Source organism: Panthera leo, chromosome D1 (assembly GCF_018350215.1).
Source record: "Panthera leo isolate Ple1 chromosome D1, P.leo_Ple1_pat1.1, whole genome shotgun sequence".
Classification (NCBI taxonomy): domain Eukaryota; kingdom Metazoa; phylum Chordata; class Mammalia; order Carnivora; family Felidae; genus Panthera; species Panthera leo.
This window is the reverse complement of record NC_056688.1, coordinates 19,781,889-19,806,934: the sequence shown is the minus strand read 5'-3', so window position 1 is coordinate 19,806,934 and position 25,046 is coordinate 19,781,889. Positions and strand designations below refer to the sequence as shown.

Here is a 25,046-nt window from a genome sequence, read left to right as displayed (position 1 = left end):
TAAGGACCTAAGTGGCAACATAACATCCACGCCTGACGCAGCCCTGCAGAACCCACCACGCTTTCTCCCTGTAACTCTGGCATCGGGAAGCGGAGTCCCTCTGCTTTGGAAGTCAACCCCGGCCAAACACCTGAGTCCGCCTCCTGAGTTTCCAAGGCCACTCACTCCAACCAGTCCCAGAGGGGCGGGGTGGAATGATAAAACCAGGGGTCTGCTTTGGTTACCAGATTGCAGCCAAGTTAGTAAAGAACAGAGGAAGCAAGATCCGCCCAGGGGCTGGGGAAGGGTAATCTAGACTTCCCAACTGAAGAAAAGGGGGAAGAAAATTTTTTTTTTCCTTAACTTGGCCCTTTCCGATAAAGTTTGCCCAACTCTCCCGTTTAGGTGATGTCATTCAAAGAAGCAGCGCCTCCACAGGATGGCAGGCCTTGTGTCCCCACCTAAGAAATCTGCCCTCCAGAAATTAACCAAGGGAGAAGGCGCCTGGCCCGGCCACCCGGCCTTGGCCTCCTCCTAGGCAGGGTTCCAGCCCCACGGTCTTAGTTGACAGGCTTAAGGCCCCTGCTGCTGCTGCCGCCTCGTGCAAGCGACTGGCCGGGCCTCTTCCCGGCGGACTGCAGGGACAGCCACCTGCGCTCCCTCGGCCCTTCCCTACCCCACCCTCCAAGGGGAAGAAGGATGAGGGAGGACAGCTCCCCTCCTTACTCTCAGGCACCCACAGATTTCCGCGCTGCCGTCACCACTGACGAGAACCCGGGTCCCCAGGAGGAATCGCTTCTCCTTCCTATTCCATCCTCCCTATCAATGAACACGCAGCAACACCCACGTCCCCGCTCCTCCTACTCCGCAGGGAGACCGACCCGGAGAGCGACATCCGGAGCTGGAAGGCACCGCAGTTAAGAGCGCCGGCCCCTCCGCCCCGCCGGTGCCTTCGCCTTCTCCCAGCCACCGGAGGATCCTAAGCCAGCCCAGCGTTCGGGATGGGATCCTCGGCGGGGCCCCGCCTCCCCGGGGGCCCGGCGCTGCCGACCTCGGGGAGCCCGCCACGGACGGGCTCATCCCACCGCGGGGGCCGGCCGCAGGGCACGGCACCTGGGAGGCGACCCCGTAGGCGTGCCTCACCTTGGGCGCCGCAAGCAGGCGCCCCCGCCCGCTCCCGCGCCGGGAGGGGCCGAGTCCCGGGCCGCCCGCGCGCCGGTGCTGCCCCAGCAGGTGGTGGGCAGCGGGGGAGCGCGCCGCCCGTCCGGCAGGCGCGGGGAGGCGAGCCGGAGCGAAGCCGAGGGCCGGCCGCGTGGGGCGCGAGGGGCGCGAGCCCCGCCACTTACGCGCGGGCTCTGGGGAAGCCCATGGAGAGCAGCACGTCCAGCGCCGATCCATGCTTGATGGTGCCCGGGCGCTGCTGGCGGCTCCTCCGCGGGGTGACTTTGCTGTACAGCTCCTCTCTCGCAGCCATGCCGAGCGGGCCGGGGTGGCCGTACTGAGCCATGGCTCAGCGGCCAGCCATCGCCGGGGAAGGCGCCCGAGCCCGAGCGTCCGGGAGGGAGCAGGGGAGGGGGCTCGGGGACCCGGCGCCGGGCGGGAGGCGGCGGCGGCGGCGGAGGCGGCGCTCGGAGCTTCCCCAGAGTCGAGACTGACGCTTCCTGGTGAGGCCACCGGAGCCGGAGCGGCCCGCGGGCTGCTGGGGCCGGACCAGCCGTCAGCTGCTCGGGCCCCTGGGTGCCCCCCAGCGCGGCGCCCGCAGCAGCCCTCTCTCCTCCGCCCCCTTCCTTCTCCGCTCCCAGCAGTCCGGGAATTTGCAATGAGTAATTTTTGAATGGATCAAAAAGGAAAAAGGAGCCCGGTGGGCCGGCCCTGCCTTGCCAGCACCGGGGCCCCGCCCCTCTCTTAAAGCCACAGCGCCGCCCGGGGCTGCTCCGGGCCGGGCGCGGGCTGCCGCGTCCGGGTGGGGCCAAGGCGGCGGATTCGAACCAAAGAGGGCCGCCCGTGTGCGTGGGTTCCGGGGAGTCGCTCCCCAGGCCCCGGTCTTCTCCATGACTTGCACATAGAGCCAGCTGGGCCTCCAGATACCAGATCGGGCCGTGTCAACTTTCATGTGGTTCCTGCGGTTGTAGATGGGTTAATAATGGAAATTGGGCCAACTGATGGATGGTATTAATGAACCAGAAGGCCAAGCCCTGTAGGCCCAGATAAAAGGTTTTGCTTCCGAAAGACCCTACAAAATCCAGAGGATTGTCGTGGCCACTGGAGACCAAGTTCCCAGCAGGTGGCCAAGTGGCCACACTGAAGACCTACCGTGCTCTCCAGGACTGAAATAGTGACTTCAGGGACCTCAGGCTCTAGGGCCTGGGAGGGGAGAAGGAGAGGACTGAGTGGGAAGAAGAAGAGAAAGGGGAAGATGAAAGGAGGAAGGAGAAGGACAGGGAAAGTGGGAAGTGGAAGGGGAGGGGGAGGGAGAAGGAACAGAGAAAGAACACTTTCTAATTATAAAAGGTGTTCAGGCTGGAAATGGGTGGGTTTTTGTTAGGGAATGAGCACCCTGTCAATGAAAGGATTCAAGGAAAGAGTAGCTGATCATTGCTCAGTGGTGACATGTAAGTGAATGTGTATCATAGGTTGGATAAATCTACTCTCACCTCAAAGAAGGTGGGAGTCTTCTTTAAAAATAAATTTATTTATTTATTTATTTAGAGAGAGAAAAAGGGCACAAGTGAGCGAGTGGCAGACAGAGAGAGAATCCCACAAGGGGCAGAGAGAGAGGGAGAGAGAGAAGCAGGGCTCACCCAATGTGGGACTCCAACTCACAAACCATGAGATCATGACCTGAGCCAAAAGTCAGACGCTTAAGCGACTGAGCCCCCCAGGCGCCCAAAGGTGGGAGTCCTAACCATACGCACCCCACCCCATCCCCCACACCCTGAACTTGGCTTGGGGGTTAAAGCTCTTTCATTTGGAGACAAACTTGTCGTCCTCCGTCAAGGACAAGAGCCCCACTTGATTTCATGGAAAAGGCACAGAGTAAAACCCTAGCTGCTCTCTTTTTGTGCGATAATAATGAACCTAACATTTATTGGACTATTTTATGTCAGTCATTGTGCTACGCATAAGAAATGAATTGACTCTTTGAATGTTTATGACCCTATGGGGTGTGTACAATGGTTATCCCAGTTTACAGATGACAAAACTCAGCTCAGCAAAGTTGAGGAAGATCATAATGCTGGTAAGGGCATAATGAAAGCTTTTATCCACTGTGGCGGCTGGATAAATTGCTTCTGCCCTCCACAGCCCCCTGCCCTTATCTGTGTGCATCCTAGTAACCTAGCCTTACATGCATGAGGGTTCTCCCAAAATATCAGCTCCTTTCCCTGCCTGGAGGCGGGGGGGGGGGGGGGGGGGGGGGGGGGGGGGGGGGGGGAGGACTGGGGGGGGTGGTGACCAGCGCTCGCGAAACCGTTTTTTGCTGCTGCTTTATAAGACGTCTAAAGGTTTTAGCAGGGGAAATGACACAGCTTAATTCTCTTGGGCCAGAACTGCTTTTCTAAAGAATGTCCAGTGGTGCTAGAAATGGGGAGATAAAGACTACTGGGGCTCCATCAACAATGTGCATAATTCTGCCTTCTGCCTGTGTGTGTAAGGGGTGCGGGAGAGTTCATACTTCCCAGGGCGAGAGCTTCTGCCAGAGCAGAGGAAGTGTCCCAAAGCCTTGCAGAGCACTTGCTCAGAGCACGGAGCAAAAAGACAGGACTGGGCTGAGAAAACCATACCTAGTAGACTAGCCTCCTGGTGGTGGGGGTGGGGGAGGGTTCAGTAAAGGATGCTGGACCTTACCCAATATGCTGAATTTCTTCCAAATACCTGGGCTGAGAGTCAAATGATCTGGAGGCTAGTCAAGAGATAATAATGTCTGTGGAAGCATTTTGTAAACCAGAAGCATAACAAACAAATAATATATAATATTACAAATGTATACAAATATTACAATACAAATAATAACTCAAATGTATTGAGAACTTACTATCTGCCAGTGTTCTTCTTCGTTTCTTACATATACAACTTACTCATTTAATCCCTTGACAAGACACTGAAATAGGAACTGCCATATTATCACTGGCCACTTTACACATGAAGATGTGGAAGCAGACAGAGGTCAAGTATCTTGTCCAAGGTCATATGGCTAATAAATGGTAGAGCCAGGATTTGAACTCTTAAAACTCGTCCAAACGACCCCTTACTGCCATCGTTATGGTGATGAAGAGACGTCAACCATTGAAATAACCGCATTACCTTTCTGACTCGTCCAATGCCCCCTGGCACAAAATTGCTGGGTCTCTGTTTCTCTAGCAAAATTGAATTGTCTTGCTTCCTGCCTGTAGGCAGACTGTGCGAGGAAATGTTGGGTATAAACCTAGTTGTAGGTAGCCTGGAAAAATCACTATGGAAAACCAGACTCCTTAGATGGGAACTGTTTTGCCTGGAGCACTTTGACAGAAATCCCAGACTTGTTTCCTCGCCCTTCTTCAGCACGGTTCCAGCGCTCCTTATATTTAGGACTGATGTCATTTGTCTGCACAGGACAGAGGGCTGGCAATTAGGGTGCATCGTGTTTCGATTGTGTCAACTTTGAAAAGCTAGGGGAAGCTTTATATGTGTCCATATCATTATATTAACTGTACTCCCAAGTTCAGAAGCCCGTCTTATGCCTTTTTCTTCTTCTCTCTGTCCTTGAGGAACGGTCAAGTGACTGCAGACTGTTTCCAGTCCCGAGGGTTGGAAACGTTGCTTTGGCAACTGAAGGCAGTTTTTGAATCACTGGGAATGATTTTAGCCCCCAGACTTCAAGGGGATTCCTCTTGGCCAGAAGACTTTGAAACTGTGTGGTAAGGAAAGAAAGGAGAGGACGGGAGGGCTCCAGAGCCGGGAATCAGGATGCCGAGGTGTTGGCTGTGACTTTGATATGTTCTCTGCCCGTCTCGGGGCTTCAGCTTCCTCACCTGCCAAATGAGCGTGTTGGCTTAGGTTGGGGATCCCTTGGACTTTGCCCAGGGACCCTCAGGGACCCTTTAGGGACAGGGGTTGTTGGGGTTATTAACTGAAGGTTGTGTGGGTGAAGCATGACATCCTCTTCTCAGAGTGGGTACACTTTGTCAGCTTTGGATCACGGGCATTTCATGTAAGGTTTTCTGTGGGAAGATCGTTGAGAGGATCAAAAAACATCTTGAAAACCACTAAACTAGCTGATATTCAATGCCCAGTCTAGTTCAGAGAGACCATAACTTCCCCGTAAACGGCAAAGTACAGAGGCATGGAGTGGAATTGTTACAAGGGGAGGAGGTTACTGGGAAGGGACCCACCCGTGAGGGGTGGGCTGGGAGAATGTTCCACACAAGTAGCGTGTTAGAGAAACAGACTTTCCCACTAGGAGAAATGCTAATTATGTGACGGGACAGAATGCTACCATGTGAATCACGTTGCATTATAAATGTATCAAACCAATATGTTCTTTACCTTAAATTTACACTGCGTTGTGTGTTGATTACACCTCAAAGAAAGAAAAGAAAAACTAAAATTAAAAAAGTCCTGTCACGGGGCGCCTGGGTGGCTCAGTAGGTTAAGGCGTCCGACTCTTGATCTTGGTGCAGGTCATGATCTCATGATTTCGTGAGTTCAAGCCCCACGTTGGGCTCTGTGCTGACCCTGTGGAGCCTGCTTGGGATTCCCTCTCTCCCTCTCTCCCTGCCCCTGCCCTACTGTGCTCTCTAAATAAATAAATAAATAAATAAATAGGTCCTGTCGGTCCTACCCTGTCCCGAGGCACAATAACAGATGTAAAGACTTAGAGATTGGTGACTATTTCACAGTATTATATTTGTCCTTAGGACTTAGTTCAGGCACATGCAAAGTCTGTGGTAGTATTTCTACAATTCCTGCTGGGTTGTTTAATCTTCAAAGCCACACATACACACAGTAGGAAAAACTAAGGCAGAAACACAATTTGGAACATCATGCCCACCGACGAAAAGCTTCTATTTTTCTCACGCATTGGAAAAATTAAGATCCCTCCCTCCACTGCAAAAGGAAGAAAGAGAGAGGGGGGAGTCTAACTTATTTTTTATTTTTGCCCAGTTCTGAACAAAGCTGCCAGCGTGCCCTTCTGGAATCCTCCTAGGAGACACTCCGTGGTCCGTGTTTCCTCCTTGCAAAGGCCTCGTCCCAAGTGTCACTGCCCCAGGGTTTGTGAAAAAAAGGCTTTCCCTCTTCTCGTACAACTTCCTTTTTGTAAAAGCAGCAAAAGGGGAAATCTTATTTCTAAGAAATAGAATAAAACTAAATAGCTATAAAACCTAGGTAAGAGGCCAAAAAAAAAAAAAAAAAAAAAAAAACCAAACCCCAAAAACCCAGCTTCCCCTTGATTTAAAAGAGTGGGGAGGCACTTGACTGGCTGAGTCGGTAGAACATGCCACTGGGATCTCAGAGTTGTGGGTTCGAGCCCCATGTCGAGGGTACGGGGTACTTAGAAATAACATTTTACAAAAATAAATAAGAGAGTGGAAACAATAGTCATGGACCAAGATACTTGGAAAAGTAGTGTTTAACCATTAAAAAATTCAGTGAGCTTAGGTTGCAAGATAAAATTTTTGAGTATTTGTAAAAATGTAAGTTTGCTTTAAAATTCTATAAAAGGGGGGCGCCTGGGTGGCTCAGTCGGTTGAGCGTCTGACTTCGGCTCAGGTCATGATCTCACAGTACATGAGTTCGAGCCCCGCGTCGGGCTCTGTGCTGACAGCTCAGAGCCTGAAGCCTGCTTCCCATTCTGTGTCTCCCTCTCTCTCTGCCCCTCCCCTGCTCATGCTCTGTCTCTCTCTGTCTCAGAAATAAATAAAAACATTTGAAAAAATCAATCAGTCAAGCTCAGAGCCTGAAGCCTGCTTCCGATTCTGTGTCTCCCTCTCTCTCTGCCCCTCCTCTGCTCATGCTCTGTCTCTCTCTGTCTCAGAAATAAATAAAAACATTTTTAAAAAATCAATCAATCAATAAAAGTCTATAAAAGACATTTTCATGCATCTTTGTGGGACTGTGTACATGGCTTTAGATATATTTTTCCAGCTCATGCATAATATATATTTTTATGTTTATTGATTTATTTTGAGAGAAAGAGAGAGAGAGCGAGAAAGCTCATGGGAGAGGGGCAGAGAGAGGGAGAGAGAGAATCCCAAAGAGGCTCCACACTGTCAGTGCAGAGCCGGACGCCGGGCTTGATCCCACGGACCATGAGACCCCACAGACCTGAGCCGAAATCCAGAGTCAGAGGCTTAACCCAGAGCCCCTAGCGTACTGTTAAGTAGAAACGACAGGCCTCAAATGGAGTCACTTTTGCCGAACCCCACCAAGATTTAATACCTAACCCAATAGCAATTTCAGTGTCTCTCAAGAGTGGAATTTTAAAGCAATCAGTAGGGGGAATATGCTGATCAGCACCAGTGAGGTGATCCGCCTAAGACCGCTGCCTTCCCCCTAAGGGAAGATGACCTGGCCTTGAATTTTCTTTTCTTTTCTTTTGCTAATTAACCCCCGGGTCCCATCAGGGTTCTCCCTATAAAATCCTTCCATTTTGCCCAGCTCCTGGGTGCTCCTCTCTCCTTGCCAGATGGCCTCCTGCCTGGTTCCTAAATTGTTAAATAAAGCTGATTCGATCTTCACATTTACTCAGTTGAATTTTGTTTTTTTAGTAGCACAATATAAACATACATAACTTGTGACTTATACACGTAGGGAAAATTTTGTTATGCCAGGCAAGCCGTAGGTAGGGTAACACCCTGGCCAGCAAGATTTCTTCCATCTTCATTCTGGGAAGGAAGATATTAAAAGTACCACGTCCTGCCAACCCCCTGCCCCCCGTCCCCCCCCCCCCCCCCCGCCCCATCTCTCCTCAAACCACCCTAGAAGGGGGTTAGTTACACCTTAGGACAAGTCCCATTCTAGGATAGGGTGATAGGCTTGGAAAAGGAGGAAAATTAATTTACTTCCCTTTCCTCATCTTTAGGATGGAAACAGCAACACTTCCCTCACAGGGTTTTTGTGACAATTAAGTGAATCAAGAGGATGGAAGGACCGGGGTGCCTGGCTGGCTGGCTCAGTGGGTGGGGCATGCGACTCTTGGTCTCAGTTTGTGGGTTTGAGCCCTGCACTGGGTGTGGAGATCGCTTAAAAGTAAAATCTTAAAAAAAAAAAAAAAAAAAAAAAGAGGGGCGCCTGGGTGGCTCGGTCGGTTAAGCGGGCGACTTCGGCTCAGGTCATGATCTCGCGGTCCGTGAGTTCGAGCCCCGCGTCCGGCTCTGTGCTGACTGCTCAGAGCCTGGAGCCTGTTTCCGATTCTGTGTCTCCCTCTCTCTCTGCCCCTCCCCTGTTCATGCTCTCTCTCTGTGTCAAAAATAAATAAACGTTTAAAAAAAAATTAAAAAGAAGGAAAGAAAGAAAGGAAAGAAAAGAAAGTACCAAGCAAGGTGCCACATGCGGAGGGCTTAATGTTGTTGAGGCCTTAATGAAACTGTTTTTTTTCCCCTGTGTTCTACCCATCTTCCCATTCTCATGACATGTAGTTTCTGCATTTAATGCATTTAATCAATTTTTAGGTCTGCAGGATTATTTATTTATTTGAGAGAGAGAGTGTGTGTCCATGAGCAGGGGAGGGGGCAGAGAGAGACAGAAATCTTTTTTTTTTAATGTTTATTTTTGAGAGAGAGAGAGAGAGAGAGCAGGGGAGGGACAGAGGAGAAAGATACAGAATCTGAAGCAGGCTCCAGGCTCTGAACTGTCAGCACAGAGCCTGATGCGGGGCTCGAACCCACAAACCGTGAGATCCTGACCTGAGTCAAAGTGGGCCTCTTAACCGACTGAGCCACCCAGGCGCTCCTGGAGAAAATCTTAAGCAGACTCCACACTCAGAGTGGAGCCTGACTAGGGGCTCAATCCCATGACCCTGGGAACATGACCTGAGCCTAAATCAAGAGTTGGACACTTAATAGACTGAGCCACCCCTGTGCCCCGTTCGCTCATTCATTCATTCATTCATTCATTCATTTTTAGAGAATCCCAGCCGGGGAAGAGGGGCAAAGGCAGAGAGAGAGAGAATCTAGGATTGCAGAATTAGATTCATCGCAATCGATGGTCCAGATGCCTCAATTTTAGCCATTTAGCTGGTCTCTGTTATCAGTTCGTTTTTATTTTTTTCAGTCCTCTGTCTTTCTTAAAGAGAATGAGAAAGAGACCGTACCTGGCAACCGAGGAGCGAAGTACCGGGCAGAAACGTGGGCTCAGGCCCTGCGGATTGAAGGGCAGACTGATGCCCCCCTCCCCGGGAGGGGCCAAGGAGACCACCAGTTCCTGGCAGCAGCCGAAGAGATTCAGGAGGACGAGCTTTCAGGCCCCGGGGCAGTCAGCTGGTGCTGCAGGGGGTGCAGGGTAAGTTGCCCTGGTTGGTTTGATTGGCCTGGCATTTCCCTGAGGCCAAGCCGCCTGGTCTCCTAGTGCCTCCACTGGTCCTCATCCGGTTCCGTGCCTTCCAGGCCCGCCTCACCGACCTCGCCAGCACCAGGTGACTCACCGTGGTCATTCACGCCGTCCGTGTCCCGCTTGCTCTCAGTTTCTTGCTCTCAAGAAACCCACGGTGCCTCAGTTGCAAGGGGGAACAGCGAGGGAAGCAAAGTGGCCGAGGCTCCTAGACCGAGGTTACGGGTCAGGTGAACCCAGCTTTCAGATGGATTTGGGCTTGATTTTTATTTGGTTTGCAATACGATCTGGGGATGGGGTGGAGTAGAAGGTAGCAGGGAATTAGCTCTTCCCTGCGGGGAGCAGACAGACCGGGGTTGGAGTCCCGGCTCCAGCACTTACCAGCTGTTTGACCTTGGCCAAGTCACTGAACCTTTCTGAGCCTCAGTTTCCTCATCACGCCTGGAGGCAGCAAACGGCTATCAGTTCATTTCTAATAGTTTAATAATCATCCACAAACCCTTCACCTAAAGCACAAGTTAGGACCTTGATAATGACCCCCGTCTTACCAGATGACCACTCCTTCTTCCAACAAGCCCGTCCCCCCGCCAGCCCATGCCCCAGGCTCTTTGCCCTGTGTTTTTTCGTCATTTCCTTGTTTTCCTTCTCATTTAACCTCATTGAACCTATACGTGTGCCTGGAAATATATACTTAAAATGTTTTAGATGTTTTAATATCACAAAAAGGTATAACGCCATTTGAAATCTTTTGGAGCGCTCTGTCTTTTGTTCGGTAGCATATGCCTAAGGCTCAGCCGCCCTGGCGAATGTCGGGTAATTCATCGGTTTGACTGCCGTATAATTGTCCACTCTCCTGTTCGCTCGTGTTTGGATTATTTACGAGCCTTTGCTTTCATGACTCAGCCACTATGAACGTCGTTTACATGCCTCCAGCTGGATGTGTAGGGGGGTCACTCTTGGGTATGTCCCGAGAAGAATTGCTGGGTCATCTTCAACTTAGAAGGTACCGCCAGGATGTTTCCCAGAGGAGGTAGGAGACAGGGAAACTGAAGGTCTCCACGAGACTCTGCTTTCTGCTCCTTTTCCTGTGTCTCGTCTTGCTAGGACCTGCACCCCCACCCCACGCCGCACACGTGTCATATTGCACATTAGTGCAGGTGCTCTGTGTGAGGGACGAGGAGTGAATGATTTCTCTAGAAGAGATAACATCTGGGGAAGGACCAGGTGAGAAGGACCTGTCGTATGTGTACTCCAGACCACCTGCACAGCACAGCTCCATGCCGAGACCCCCTCCCGGCTCAAGCAATGACACCTGGGCCCTCATCTTTGATCTATCCGGCCCCTGGGTGCCCGAGAGGACATGTGCACCAGACTGCCGTCCTCGATAAAACCCCCAGACTCCAGACATAGACGAGAGTCCCTCCTTTCCTTTCGGAGTCTCCCAGACGCTCTGTTTGTACCTGCACTCTCTCTGCACCATCAGTAAACTCTGCTTTCACCTCCTGCTGGCTTGTGTTGATCTCTATCCTGCCGGCAGCCAGGACTCCCTTTAGGTCCTGCAACCTGGCCTGCTAGCACAGTTACACCAACTTCTATTCCCACCAGCAGCAGATAAGAGATCTCTCTGAGGGGCGCCTGGGTGGCTCAGTGGGTTAAGCGTCCGACTCTTGCATTCAGCTCAGGTCCTGATCTCTTGGTTCGTGGGTTCAAGCCCCACATCCGGTCGGCACTGACAGTGCGGAGCCTGCTTGGGATTCTCTCTCTCCCCCTCTCTCTGCCCCTCCCCTGCTCGTGCTCTCTCTCTCTCTCTCAAAATAAATAAATAAACTAAAAAAACAAAAACAAAAAGGAGAGATCTTTTTACATTGTAGCTGCCTATAGCTGTGCAATTATTATGTGTTCTAGATATTCTACAAGCCACTCGAGGATAAGGTAATGTTGTTAGGGAGATCAAGAGTATGGGGTTTATGTTTGACTTCTACTTTCTTCCTTATTAGCCATGTGACCTTGAACAAATTCATTCATTCAACAATTATCCACTGAACATCTACTATGTGCTGAAGACACAGAAATAAACAAGATAAAGTCCTGGTTCCCAAGGAGCCTACATTCCAGGGGGCGGGGGGTGGGGGGAGGATAGTAAATGAGTAGATGTTCTAAAGAGTGACTGAGTGGGGAGCTACTTTCGCCCAAGTGGTAGGGAAGGTCACCTATGTGAAGGTGACCTCACAGCTCAGATCTCAATGACAGGAAGGAGGCAGCCCAGCGAAGATGTGGACGGAGGGAGTTGGAGGCAGAGGGCACAGCAAATGCCGAGGCTCTCAGGGGACCATGCTCAGAGGAACATAAGGAAAGGTAGGACTCCACACAGTGGCGTGGAGAGTTAAGACAGGCAGGGGGTGTGACAGGGCCAGCTCCGGTAGCTGGGCACAGCCCGTTGTCGAATCCTTGGGAGTTAGACCATTGGCAGCTGGAAGTCGGCCGTGGTGGGTGTATTTCCAATACTACCTGGCAAGCGCTTCCTCGGGGCCTCCCCACGGGCCCTGAGCGTGAGTAGTTACCGAACAGATGCAGTTAAGAAGTGAGACGGAGTCGTAACCTCTCAGAACCTAACCTCAAGGGCTTGCCTTGAGAATGAAATGAGTTGGTACACAGAAAGCCCAGGGCGCATGCCGAGCGCTGTTTAAAGAGACTTACCTGCAGAGTGGGAGAGAGCCAAAGCATAAGAGACTCTTAAAAACTGAGAACAAACTGAGGGTTGATGGGGGGGGTGCGAGGGAGGGGAGGGGAGGGGAGGTGACGGGCATTGAAGAGGGCATCTTTTGGGATGAGCACTGGGTGTTGTATGGAGACCAATTTGACAATAAATTTCATATATTAAAAAAAAAATAATAAATAAATAAATAAATAAATAAATAAATACAGAGACTTACCCGCTTCTGACAATTTTCACGCTCCTTCCCCAGCCTCTCTGCCCTCCGACACTCTGTTCATGATGATCCTTGGAGGACAAAGAACAAACATGTTGAGTGCTTGCTTTAAGCTAAGACTTTCACCTATTATTACTTCAGACCATCAGCAACACTGACAGGCAGACATCTATCTATATGGGCAATTGACCGATCACCCTATTACGGCTCAGGGAGGTCATGTAACTTGCCCAAGGTCACATAGCCGCTAAGTGTTGGAACCGGCAGACATCTGAATCTCCCTCTAGGATCTGCTACAATTACCCTTAAGTGGTTAATATCAATTAAAATCATAATTGAAACTAGAGAGACAATAGATTTGTAGTCAATAGATCATGTATCTCCATGAACCCCGTGACTGATGGAACCTACGGGTCCAGGCTGTTTGGTGAAGATTTGTAAGTAAAAGGGGATATAGCAAATCTGCTATCGAAGTAACCTTTACACCAAGTCGTCAAGTGACTAACAAGTAAGTGACAAAGTTCTTCCTTCCTCCTTCTTTCTTCCCTTCTACGGTAATTAGATGCCTACTCTATCTAGACATTGGGTTCCAAGAGACTGATGGCTTCAAGGTACTCCACGTTTAGAGGGAGACAGGCATCCCCAGCCCATGCCCACACAGGATGATCGAGAGACATATGGCCTTTGTATGTGGTATTTTCTCTGCTGGGGAATATCCTTCCTTCTCGTCTCTTTCTCCCCAGCCCCACCCTCCTCCTACTACCCCGGTCCTTACTTAGTTAACTTTCTTCTTCTTCTTCTTCTTCTTCTTCTTCTTCTTCTCCTCCTCCTCCTCCTCCTCCTCCTCCTCCTTCTTCTCCTCCTCCTCCTTCTCCTCCTCCTCCTTCTTCTCCTCCTTCTTCTCCTCCTTCTCCTCCTCCTTCTCCTCCTCCTTCTCCTCCTCCTTCTCCTCCTCCTTCTCCTCCTCCTTCTCCTCCTTCTTCTTCTCCTCCTTCTCTTTCTCCTCCTTCTCCTTCTTCTTCTTCTTCTTCTTCTTCTTCTTCTTCTTCTTCTTTAATACCTACTCATTTTTGAAAGAGAGAGAGAGAGAGAGAGCATGCAAAGGCCATCTGAAGCTGTGCATGGGAGAAGTACGGGGTTTTGGGGGGATGAAGGAGATTCAGAGACTGGTGCAAGGTTAGAGAATGTACATGACTGCAGAACCAGACAATTTCATGGGTGAGATTTCCCTAACTGGTGTCTTCCCAGCGTTGACCCCCTATTGAGAAATCCATCATTGTCTGCTGATTAGGTTAGCAGTCCATAGCCACTTAGAGTCCAAGCTGCTATGGTCTGAATGTTTGTCCCCCATCAAATTAGTATGTTGAAATCCTAAGCCCCAACGTGATGGTATTAGGAAGTGGGGCCTCTGGGGGTGATAAGGTCAAGAGGGTGGAGCCTCCATGAATGGGATTAACCCCAGAAAGCTCCCTCTCCCCTTCTACCATGTGAGGACACAGACAGAAGTCCGCAACCCCAAAGAGGGCCCTTACCACACCATGGGGGCACTCTGACCTCAGACTTTCAGCCTCCAGAACTGTAAGAAATGAGTTACTGTCGTTTACAAGCCACCCAGTCTGTGGTATTATGTTATAGCAGCCGAACAGGCTAAGACACAAGGACAAATCAAAGCTAAATTTCAAAATATTGAAGGTTTCATTCATTTCCTTCATTCCTTAAGGTTCAGCTGAGGTCCTGAAGTTTTCCCAAGCCCTAGCTACTACGAGCACTCAGAGCACTCTTTAAACCCTAAGATCTCATGGATAATTTACAATATACTGCCTTTTGTTTTTCTTTTACTTCTTCCCTCTCTCTTTTAAATGTAAATGCTTCTTAGAAAAATTATAGGAGCAATACAATCAGGTATTTTTATCATATAGTTCATGCCAAAGAAATAAAGAAGAAAAAGCAATCACTTCCGTGGAAGTGATCTGCGGAAATATTTTAACACGTTTTCTACTGTTTTGAGTACAATTGATAATCAGTGCCCTGGCCTACTTAAATTAATTCTACATGACTTCAGAGGAGGGATTACACACTATCACTATATCACCTTTTACCTTTCACGGGAGCCCCTTAAATGTTCGTTCATGATGGAGACGATCCTCGATGGATTATGGGCTCCCAGCTAGTTGGGACCACAGGGCATGTGACGGAGGAGCGTGGTGATGTAGGTTTGCTTGAAAGCTTGTGGGTGGTGTGAAAAGTCCAGAAGAGGAGATGACCAAGTCAGCCTTGTCATCTTCCAAAATACAGGACCGTCTTTACACACGTGTGGTTCTCTAGAGCGGAGACCCCCAGTGTCGTCTAATATCCCAGAGGGATGCCGGATCCACCTCTGGTGTGGGTGGCCAGACTACCACTGGAAAAATAACAAAACAAGCACCAGGTCGTCCTTTCTCTCTCCTCCCTCTGGGTCTTACAAAAGACTCGGCAACATTGACGCTTGATCTCGGTAGGGATCTAATTGTTAGTTTCCTGTGGCTGCTGTAACACATGATCACAAATTGGATGTTTTAGAACAAGAAATCTATTCTCTCTCAGTTCTGGAGGCCAGAGCCCTAAATCAAGGCCCCTCGGCTGAAATCAAGCTGTCAGCGGGGCTGAGCTTCCTCTGGAGGCTCGAGGGGGAAAATCCCCTTGCTGCCTCTTCTGGCTTCTGGTGGCGCTGGCATTCTTGGCTTGTGGCCCCGTCATTCCATTCTTTAAGGCAGCATCTTCAAATCTCTCTCCGCTCTGTCTTCATAGCAGCTTCTACCCGTGTGGCTGGCTGAACTCTCTTTTTGCCTCTTCCTGATAAGAACCCTTGAGATTGCATGTAGGGCCCACCCAGATAATCCAGGATAGTTTCTCTCTCTCAAAACCCTTAATTTCATTACATCTGCAAAACCTCTATTTTCCATATATATATATATATATATATATTTTTTTTTTTTTTTTTTTGAGAGAGAGAGAGAGAGAGGACACGAGTGAGGGGCAGAGAGAGAGAAAGGGAGAGAGAGAGACAGAGAGAAGTGGGGCTCACATGAAGTGGGGATTGAGCCCACCCAAAGCAAGGCCAGAGGTCACCGATGTGGGACTCGAATTCACGAACCATGAGATCAGATCATAACCTGAGCCGAAGTCAGATGCTTAATGACCGAGCCACGCAGATGCCCTAACCCTATTTTCTTTATAAAGAAACATTTACATTTCCCAGAGATTGGGACCTGAGATCTGTTGGGGGGTGGGGGAGGACATTATTTAGCCAACAGTACTAGTATTCCTCGGAGCAGTTAGTTTTGAGGCTGAATGGACTTCATGGTTCAGAAGAAGCTTCTTCAACCTCATGATCTGGGTTAAGGGGTGGAGATAGATTGTGGAGAGGGGCAGGAAATGAGTAAGCAACTCATACTTTCCCAGTCCTTTTAGAAAAAGCCACTTGCTCCAATTTATTCTGTTCTCTCTGCCTGGAACCCTTCCTTCCCTTGACCTCCTCTAAGAGGCCTTGCCCGACCTCACCTCCCTTCCTTGCCCATACCGCGTGGAGGAAATCTACACCCCCCTTGTCCTCTGTGCCCCCTTTATTATTGCGCAAGCACAACGAAAGGCATGGCATATACTTAATGCTTCCCTCCAGAGTAGAATGTAAGCTCCATAAAACTCCATGTGTCTTACCCAGAGCTGTGCCCTCGGTAGGTGCTTAATAAATGTCTGCTGAGCTGACTTGAATTGTATTCCAACCGAGATGAGAGGCATCCTGATAGCACGTGTGCAATTGCATTGTCTCGCTTCTCTGACTTTGGAACTGAGGCCAAGAGACTCCCTCTTCCACTCCACAGCCCTACCCTGGCTGGCCTGGCTCAGAGCCCTGGTCAAAATCTGCCTCCCCCTGCCTCAGTTTCCTTGGTGAGTAGACAGATCTTCATCCCTAGTTCAGCTCGCTGTTACCGAGAGTGCTGTGAGTAGACCAGAGGTCCGTCTCCTTAAAGCAGCCTTTCTGGAAAGGTCTAAGGGGCACACACCGGTAGTGGTGCACCTGTGACAGGAAGCTGGTAGAGGCCATAGAAGGGAAAATGACCCTCCTCGAATGGGCTGGCCCGCACCAGGAAGAGAGGTGATATTGAAGCAAATCTCCGATGTTCGGTGGGAAGAATGGCTTGGGAAACACGTGTCTCTAAATGACAATGACTCTGTGCTTTCAGGCCCTGACTTCTACTTTAATCGTTGTCCTCCCACCAGGCTTAAGGATGGGTGCTCTCCGTGCCCAATGTCCAGCGGGAGCATGAACGAAACCTCCAGATCGCTCCTAGAAGTTTCTTTACGGCCTGTTCTCTGCTCCTTAGTTGGAAGCTCCTGTAAAGGGAAGTCAAGAGAGGAGGAAAAATCTAAGTCCAAATCAGTCCCTTAGTTAGAGACTTTAATTAAAGAGCTGGGGACTGAGTTTGTTCTTGAACTTCAATTATCTATGCTGCTTCTACCTACCCAAAATGTCTCACTCTTGTTCCCACTTAGTGATTACATAGCTCTTTACAATTTTCTAGCACTTTCAGGCATGGTGTCTTGTTTCATTATTATCCCTCTAAGACAACAAAATGCTATGAAGAAGTTACACTGAATACGTTTTTCTTAGGGACAAACAAAAAACAAAAAACCAAGACCAAAGCTCAGAAAAATTATGTGATATACCCACGGTAATACAGTGATGCAGGAGAGCAAATCAGTATTTAAAGTCAGGTTTTTCAGAAATGGAAGCCGTTCTAGTAATGTTCTTCTCTCTTTCTTGGCTGGGTCCAAAAATGTCTTATGACTTGGTATTTTCACAGGGTTCTGGCAAGTTCCTTAAAGCGGTGTAGACAAATATCTCTGGTGAGGCCAGGTGAAGGCTTGGATCACCCCTCAGCTTTTGAAAGGTGTCAAAATGGAAATTCTCTCGGCAAGAAGAGTTAATGGGCCTCTGGAGTCATGCTGTATTGCTGTCAGCTCTGCTAATGTCTAGGTGATACCAGGCATGGGTAGAAGAGGCCTAGAAATGATTGATTTCAAATTGCAACTCAAAAGTGCAGGTAAGAGCACATCCTGTGCATAGACTTTGATTGCTAAGTACCACTGCCCACCTAAAGGAACCAGGGCTCCGTGGAGAGATGTTAATTCCAGGTCAGAGGCAGATGGACGACAGCATCTTGTGCCACAAAGTAGGGGACGGCCCCAAGATCGATGGGATTATTGAACAGGATACTGGAGCCAGTTTGAAGGAACTCTCACAGCCAAATCCAATCCGATCATTCCTCTTCCTGCCCCCAAATGATGATATTGGATTATAGGAGGCTATAGAATGAAAAAAAATCCATGCATCCATAGTGATATTTTAAAAGACAAAGAGAGCAATCCCTATCAAAATAACACCAGCATTCTTCACAGAGTGAGAACAAACAATCCTAAAATTTGCATGGAACCAGAAAAGACCCTGAAGAGCCAAAACAATCTTGAAAAAGAAAACCAAAGCTGGAGGCATCACAATCCTGGACTTCAAGATGTATTACAAAGCTGTAATCATCAAGACGGTATGGTATTGGCACAAAAACAGACACTCAGATCAATGGAACAGAACAGAGAACCCAGAAATGGACCCACAAACATATGGCCAGCTAATCTTTGACAAAGCAGGAAAGAACATCCAATGGAATAAAGACAGTCTCTTCAGCAAATGGTGCTGGGAAAACTGGACGGCGACATGCAGAAGAATGAACCTGGGCCACTTTCTTACACCAGACACAAAAATGAACTCAAAATGGATGAAAGACCTAAACGTAACACAGGAAGCCATCAAAATCCTCGAGGAGAAAGCAGGCAAACACCTCTTTGATCTTGGCCACAGCAACTTCTTACTCAACACGTCTCTGGACGCAAGGGAAACAAAAGCAAAAGTGAACTGCTGGGACCTCATCAAAATAAAAAGCTTCTGCCCAGCGGAGGAAAACAATCAGCAAAACTGAAAGGCAACCGACAGAATGGGAGAAGATATTTGCAAACGGCATATCAGATAAAGGGTTAGCGTCCAAAATCTGTAAAGAACTTCTCAAACTCAACACCCAGAAAACAAATCATCCAGTGAAGAAATGGGCAAAAGACACGAATAGACACTTCTCCAAAGAAGACATCCGGATGGCAAACAGGCACGTGAAAAAATCCTCCACATCACTCATCAGCAGGGAAATACAAATCAAAACCACGATGAGATACCTACCACCTCACACCTGTCAGAATGGCACAGCTAGAGATGAAATTGGAGATCCACGTCTCCCTAAGCAGCAAGAGCCCCAAAGCCTCAGAACCATTCTTGCTGCTTGGCTTCTTGTTCACGGACTTTTCCTCCTTCACGTCACGATTCAGGCTTCTCATAAATCCACAGATTTGGCTAGTCATCACTAGTTAAGAGCATCAACATGGTTGGCCTTTGAAATCTAACTAAAGTGGTTTTTCTTTTTTTAACAAAAAAATTTTTTTAACGTTTATTTATTTTTGAGACAGAGAGAGACAGAGCATGAACAGGGGAGGGGCAGAGAGAGAGGGAGACACAGAATCTGAAACAGGCTCCAGGCTCTGAGCGGTCAGCACAGAGCCCGACGCGGGGCTCGAACTCATGGACCGTGAGATCATGACCTGAGCCAAAGTCGGACGTTTAACCGACTGAGCCACCCAGGCGCCCCTAAAGTGGTTTTTCTTCAGGATGCTCACAGACAAAGCAAATTTTCCTGTAAGTGAGGGCTCTTGAGACCATCCCCAGGGAAGTGCTATTCCCTGAAATGGGGTTGCCTCACTCCCACATTGGCCTTATTAAACACCACCCAACTCTCTCTCATTAAAGCTCGTGCTTTGGAACTTTTCTCTAGAGAAAAGAATGTTCTAGATATTTGTAATTCTATTTTTGGTCCCCTCTATTTTCAGGAACGTCACCATCCCTCACCTCCTGTGACTAATACATGTTGTCTGTCCCTCAGAGCCGATCCACTTCCCCATTTAGAAAGTAGCTGCTGGTGAAGTCACCAACAAGTGCTTCTCTGAGCACATGTGGCAAAAGTTCTGGGAAGCTGAGTGATAACTTGACGGGATTGCTGAATGGCCGCTCGGCAAAGTGGGGCCAGTGTTGGGGCTTGCTTCTCTATTGGTCTGTTTTGAGCAGTAATCACTCATTCACTTGTTTAGGATGAGTAACAGTCCATGATGGATGAATAACAACTTGTCGATTTCACTTCCTGTGAGCGTCTTCTGCACAGAGGTCTGACTGGTAGAGGGACGCATCCCAGAGATGGTGTGGGCAAACAGAGCATAGACAGGCGAAGTGGGTAGCTTCCCAAGATGTACTGCTATTCTGGGGCAGTGTTCCTTCCTGTACGTTTGCTTGCAATATCAATTTTGCTCTTTATTTTATAGTCATATCTCCTTTACGGGCTGGGAAAACCCCTATAACAAAGGGTAGTGGAAGGAGACTAAAGTTTACTCATCACCGACTGCACACCAGGTTGATGACATGGTCATCCTTATACATCCCTGTAAATAAGGTTTTCCTGTCTTCATTTCACGGACGAGAACAGTAAACGCAGAGAGTTAGGGGACTAAACCTAAAACACACGGTGAGGAAGACCAGATGCTCAAATTCATGCTCTGTCGGCCGTCGCCAGTAACTTACGGTCAACTCTAGCAGTTGCCTGACAGGTAATGGCCCGCAGATTTTGAGTTGCTAATTTCCTTTCATCCCCAAACGCACATCTGAGCCATCTTCTCCTCGTGACCAGTCAACATCTACTCTTGGTGAAATGATCTTCCGTAAAATCTATAGGGGAGAAGAGGCATTTTCAAGCCAGATATTAATGAGGCCCATATTGCTGCTTGCCTCCATTACTCTGAAAAATGCACTTGAATCGCTCCATTATCGTACCCATCAACGAAATCACCAATTTCAGTAATTCTCCATCCTCCTGAAGTCGGTAGATATTAAGATGTCCCCAATTTCCTTAAGAAATGTGGTGGAAGTGGGGCGCCTGGGTGGCTCAGTCAGTTGAGCGTCCGACTTCGTCTCAGGTCATGATCGTGCGGATCGTGGGTTCGAGCCCCGCGTCGGGCTCTGTGCTGACAGCTCAGAGCCTGGAGCCTGCTTCGGATGCTGTGTCTCCCTTTCTCTCTGCCCCTCCCCTGCTCATGCTCTGCCTCTCACTCTCTCTCTCAAAAATAAATAAACATTAAAAAAAATTTTTTTTAAATAAAAAACAAGAAAAATGGAGACGTTACACATTAGTTCTGAGAATGACAATCACAACGAACACCCCTATGCTAAAAACAACCATTGGGCACATCGGGAGACCACACGGAATTTAAAAGTGTGACCTTTGCAATCAAATATCTGAACTTTTTCTTTATAAGTAGGCTTGCCACCCGGCACAGAGCCCAGTGCGGGGCCTGCCCTCGGGACCCTGACATCAAGACCTGGGCTGAAATCAAGAGTCAGATGTTTAACTGAGCCACTCTTCTATTTAGAGTAACCGTGCTATTCCCCTTTCAGCTTGGAAAGTAACCTCAACTCCACGAACTCCAGTTTTGCATGAGCAAGACAGAGACCAAAGTGTACTAGCTTCGTGAGTCTCTCGCGATTATTTTATTCCGGAGTGAAGGTCAATAGCTCACGGACTTACAAACAACACAGATGCTGTCAAACAGCAGTGGGGACGGGGTGAAGAACGTACACAGGTGAGTGGGGAAGAGAGTGAGGTAGGAGAGGACACTGGCGGGGTGGACAGGGAAGGCCTGGGAGTTCTGACCTGAATATGCAGCAGGAGGCAGATATGCCGGAGAGGGGCAGGGGTGCCTGGCTTCCATGGAGAGGCGCTGAGCCCAAGTTCCTGTGCTGTGACTTCTCGCTCGTTCGCCGTTCATTCGTCGTTCATCGTAGGCAAGTCTGGATCTCGCGGTCCTGGTCTGCAAAAAGAAACCAACGAGAAACTACCTCGAGGGCTGTGAAGGTTAACGTCAGGAGGCGTGTTTAGGTGCATCGCAGACTGGAACATCCCATAAAAGGGGAGTCGACACAACACTCCTCCTGTACTGACAAAAATACGGTGACTTTCATGTATTCACTCACTGGTGTTTTTTTTTTTTTAATGTTTATATATTTCTTTTGAGAGGGAGGGTGGAGAGGTGCAGAGAGAGGGAGAGAGAGAATCCTGGCACTGACAGGGCCACGCCTGACATGGGGCTCGATCCCACAGACTGGGAGGTCACCACCTGAGCTCAAAGCAAGCGTTGGATGTTTAAACAGTTCTCGCATTAATTACACCCCCAGAGCTTTGGGAAGCCTGCCGCCCTTGCTGCCATTTGACGGGTGAGGACATCGGGAATCACCTTTAGGACACGCCTGGAACGACTGTTTACGCGTGAGGCAATTGCCTGTCTCCACTGCTGGATGGGAGCCCCTCAAGGGCAAGGATTTGGGCTGTGGATGTTCACATAGGCTCTTTTATCCTCTAAGCCGCTCCTCGTTGCTGAGGCCCCTACAAACTCTCAGGAGACGAGAGCACACACCGTAAAAAATGAAGGCAAGGCGGACACAGCCAGGCTGCGTTCTTCCCCAAGAAACGTACAGTGGGAAAGATGCGTTGCTAGGCCCCAGGGCAAGGTATACAGCCACCTGCTCACGGGGTGACCGAATTTTCTGGACCCAACATCAACTAACAAGAAGACATGATACGTCAAGCCAGACTACCTCTGACGGGCGTATGGTTGGCAGATGGTTGCTGTAGACAGAGGAGTCGTGGCTTTGCAATGGGATCGGGTCCAGCTCACTTGCTGCCTTCCGGGAATGCCGGGATTAGACTGGGAGGGAGGACAGGAAGAGAGGAAACGAAACAAACAGGTTCGGGCAAACACAGAGTCGGGGGTCCATCCACCTGCAAATTCCTGAGTTTTCCTGCTCTTACTCTTACTGGTTAAAACCCCGGGGAGGATGGTTCTCGGTGGATTACTCATCCCGGAATGAAAGCTGGTGGCCGTCTGGCAGGAATGGTCTGTAAGAAATGAAAATAAGGAAGTGTCTCGAAACGAGTGGCGGCTTCAAATCTCCCGGGCCCATCAGAGGGGACAGAAGTTAGTTCCGGAAGCCCCTGAATTGTCGTCTCTTGCTGGTAGTCGGAGGGGGTTGAGAAGCCTTGCTGTGTTCAGAAGGCAGGGATGGAGGGAGCCTGTAGGGAGGAGAGAAGGAAGGAGGGAGACACAGCGGCACTGGCTCCTTTAACTGCTTCCTTTTGTTCTGGTGGCTCTTGCACTCCTAGAATCCGTGGTAGGATGTGAAGTGGAAAGTGTTTTGTGGTCACAGAACTGCAGCTGTGGGGGGTGGCGTGGCCTGGTGGGCACTCTGGAGAGACATAGCTAGCGGAGGACGGGAGGAGGGTGGGGAAGAGCCCAGGGGGTGGTGGCTGAAGACAATTCTCCTCCCCCCCTCCCCCGCATCCGGTCTGCTTATTTGTCTCCAAGTCCAAGGGTTTCAGATCAGTGCCTACGGTTTGGTGTCCTGGGGCTGAGTCACTGGGTTTAACGTGCGGTTTGGGTTCTCTGCTTTCATGCAGGGTGGCCTTGGATAAGTCACATAGCCCCTGCGCCTCAGATCCTTCCCCTGCGAAGTGGAGACGATACCATTTAGAGCATAAAGTTGTTGAAAATAAATGAAATGTCTTGAGGGGCCCCTGGGGGGCTCAGTCGGCTAAGCATCTGGCTTCGGCTCAGGTCGTGATCTCAGGGCCCGTGGGTTCGAACCCCGCGTCGGGCTCTGTGCTCACAGCTCAGAGCCTGGAGCCGGCATCCCATTCTGTGTCGCCCTCTCTCTCTGCCCCTCCCCTGCTCATGCGCTCTCTGTCTCTCTCTCTCAAAAATAAATAAACATTAACAAAGTTTTGAAAATAAATGAAATGCCTTGCAAACCGAAATGCACATGCAGGTAAGCTACTCTTGGGGTTTTCTAGAAATGGCTAGAAGGCATGATGGTGCAAGAGGGCTCCAGAAGGGCAGCCTCTGGTGCAACAAACCCAGTGAGTACGCGTCGCTCCCCCCTCTGCCGCTCACCGGCATTTTCCAGCCATTTCCCTTTTATGGGCATCAGGTTCTCCACCGGGGGTCCGTCTGTGCCAGCTGTCGGCTTGCGGTCCCACTCATGTCCCTACTCGTCCCTGCAAGCCCCCTTCTCCCACCCTCTCCTTACCTGGCTGCAGAAATACTGGGAGGAAAATGCAATGACTGCTCTTCGATGGCATCCTTCAAGAGGGGCTGAATGGAGAGAAGGAAGGCACGAAGGAAGGCGGGATGGTTTCCCGTTTATTTATGCCGCCCACAGCCTCTGCTCTGCTCGCCCCAGTAAATATCATCCCCAGCGCCTCCTCGGATCACGCATCGCCCGGTGGCTCCTGGTCCCTCATAGCACCTGAGCTATGCAACCACAGAGACGATCAAAAGGGAGAAGCGATGGCCACTGCGTGAGCGTTTGAACCCCGTGGGGCAGTTTGCAGTCATTCTGCATTCGTGATGTCACATGAGACCCCAGCAAGCCTCCTGCTATTGTCACCCCCATCGGATAGGTGGGGGACTGTGGTCCAATGAGGTGAACGGATTGACCTACAGGCACGCAGCCTGTAAGTGCCAGGACTGGGGCTCACCCCCGGGGACCCCTGACTTTTCCCCTCTTCTATGCCTGTCTTAGGAGTGGAGTGGTAAGTGTTGAGGGGTTGGGGGGGTGGACAGAAGGGGACAATTCCCTGATGAAACTTGCACCTTAACAGAACTGGAATAAGAATGATATACAATATAGCGGGAGAGTTCTACACGAACCACCCCTCCACCAACGTCCAACCCAAGCGCTGTCTCGCTTCTCAAGAGAATCCAGAGTCACACGTTTGGAAACATCATAAGCAGTTCTCAGTGCCTCGTGCGCTTAAGGAGATCCCTACAAACTATCTATCTTAAGGGAACGAAGGTGTCTGGCTTTCACACTTGGCCCCGTCCAGAGTGTGAGGTGTGCCGAGGCACGGGGGTCCTGAATGTGTTAGCGCCTTCCCTTCTCCCGGAGGGAAGGACGGAATTGGAAAATGTCACCAGGTGACTTAGAATCCAATAGAGCAAACGTGAGCTCAGCCATCCGCCTAGGAGTCCACTTAAAATGGGGTTTTTGCACCTGTACTAAGGTAACCGGAGTGTGACCCGAATCTAAGCAAGAGCATCGAACATTAGTAATGTTAAAAGGGCTGTTATGTCAGTTAAATTGGGAATGGACTTGTAAATAATAGCGTACTAATTCAGGGTGGTCTTTTGAGAGGGTATGCAAAAGGGAGCCCAAACGGCAAAAATTAGCATCCCCTGAGCCCTCTTTGGAAGCCAGGACATCTAGATCTCTAGGACAAATACTTTACTCACCTGGATCTCTGGCTTAGCCCCTTTCAGCTGCTGACAGACACCATAGACTAGGTGGCTTAGACACATCAGAAATGTATTTCTCACAGTTCTGGAGGCCGGGATGTCCAAGATCAAGGTGAGAGCGTATTCAGTGCCTGATGAGAG

The 25,046-nt window shown here is 49.6% G+C and overlaps 1 protein-coding gene across 3 annotated transcripts in view; it reads right to left on the bottom strand.

Annotated features, from left to right (window-relative positions):
* Positions 1-2,218, bottom strand: part of UBASH3B (ubiquitin associated and SH3 domain containing B) — a 144,502-nt gene extending 142,284 nt beyond the window's left edge. Inside the window, exon 1 of one of the 3 annotated variants that reach the window (XM_042905040.1) lies at positions 1,326-2,218. In XM_042905040.1, the coding sequence (XP_042760974.1) occupies positions 1,326-1,486 (161 nt within the window). In that variant the 5' untranslated portion in view covers positions 1,487-2,218. The remainder of the gene's footprint in view (positions 1-1,325) is intronic. The other 2 variants (XM_042905039.1, XM_042905041.1) reach the window with 2 other exon arrangements.
* Positions 2,219-25,046: the final 22,828 nt, after the last annotated feature.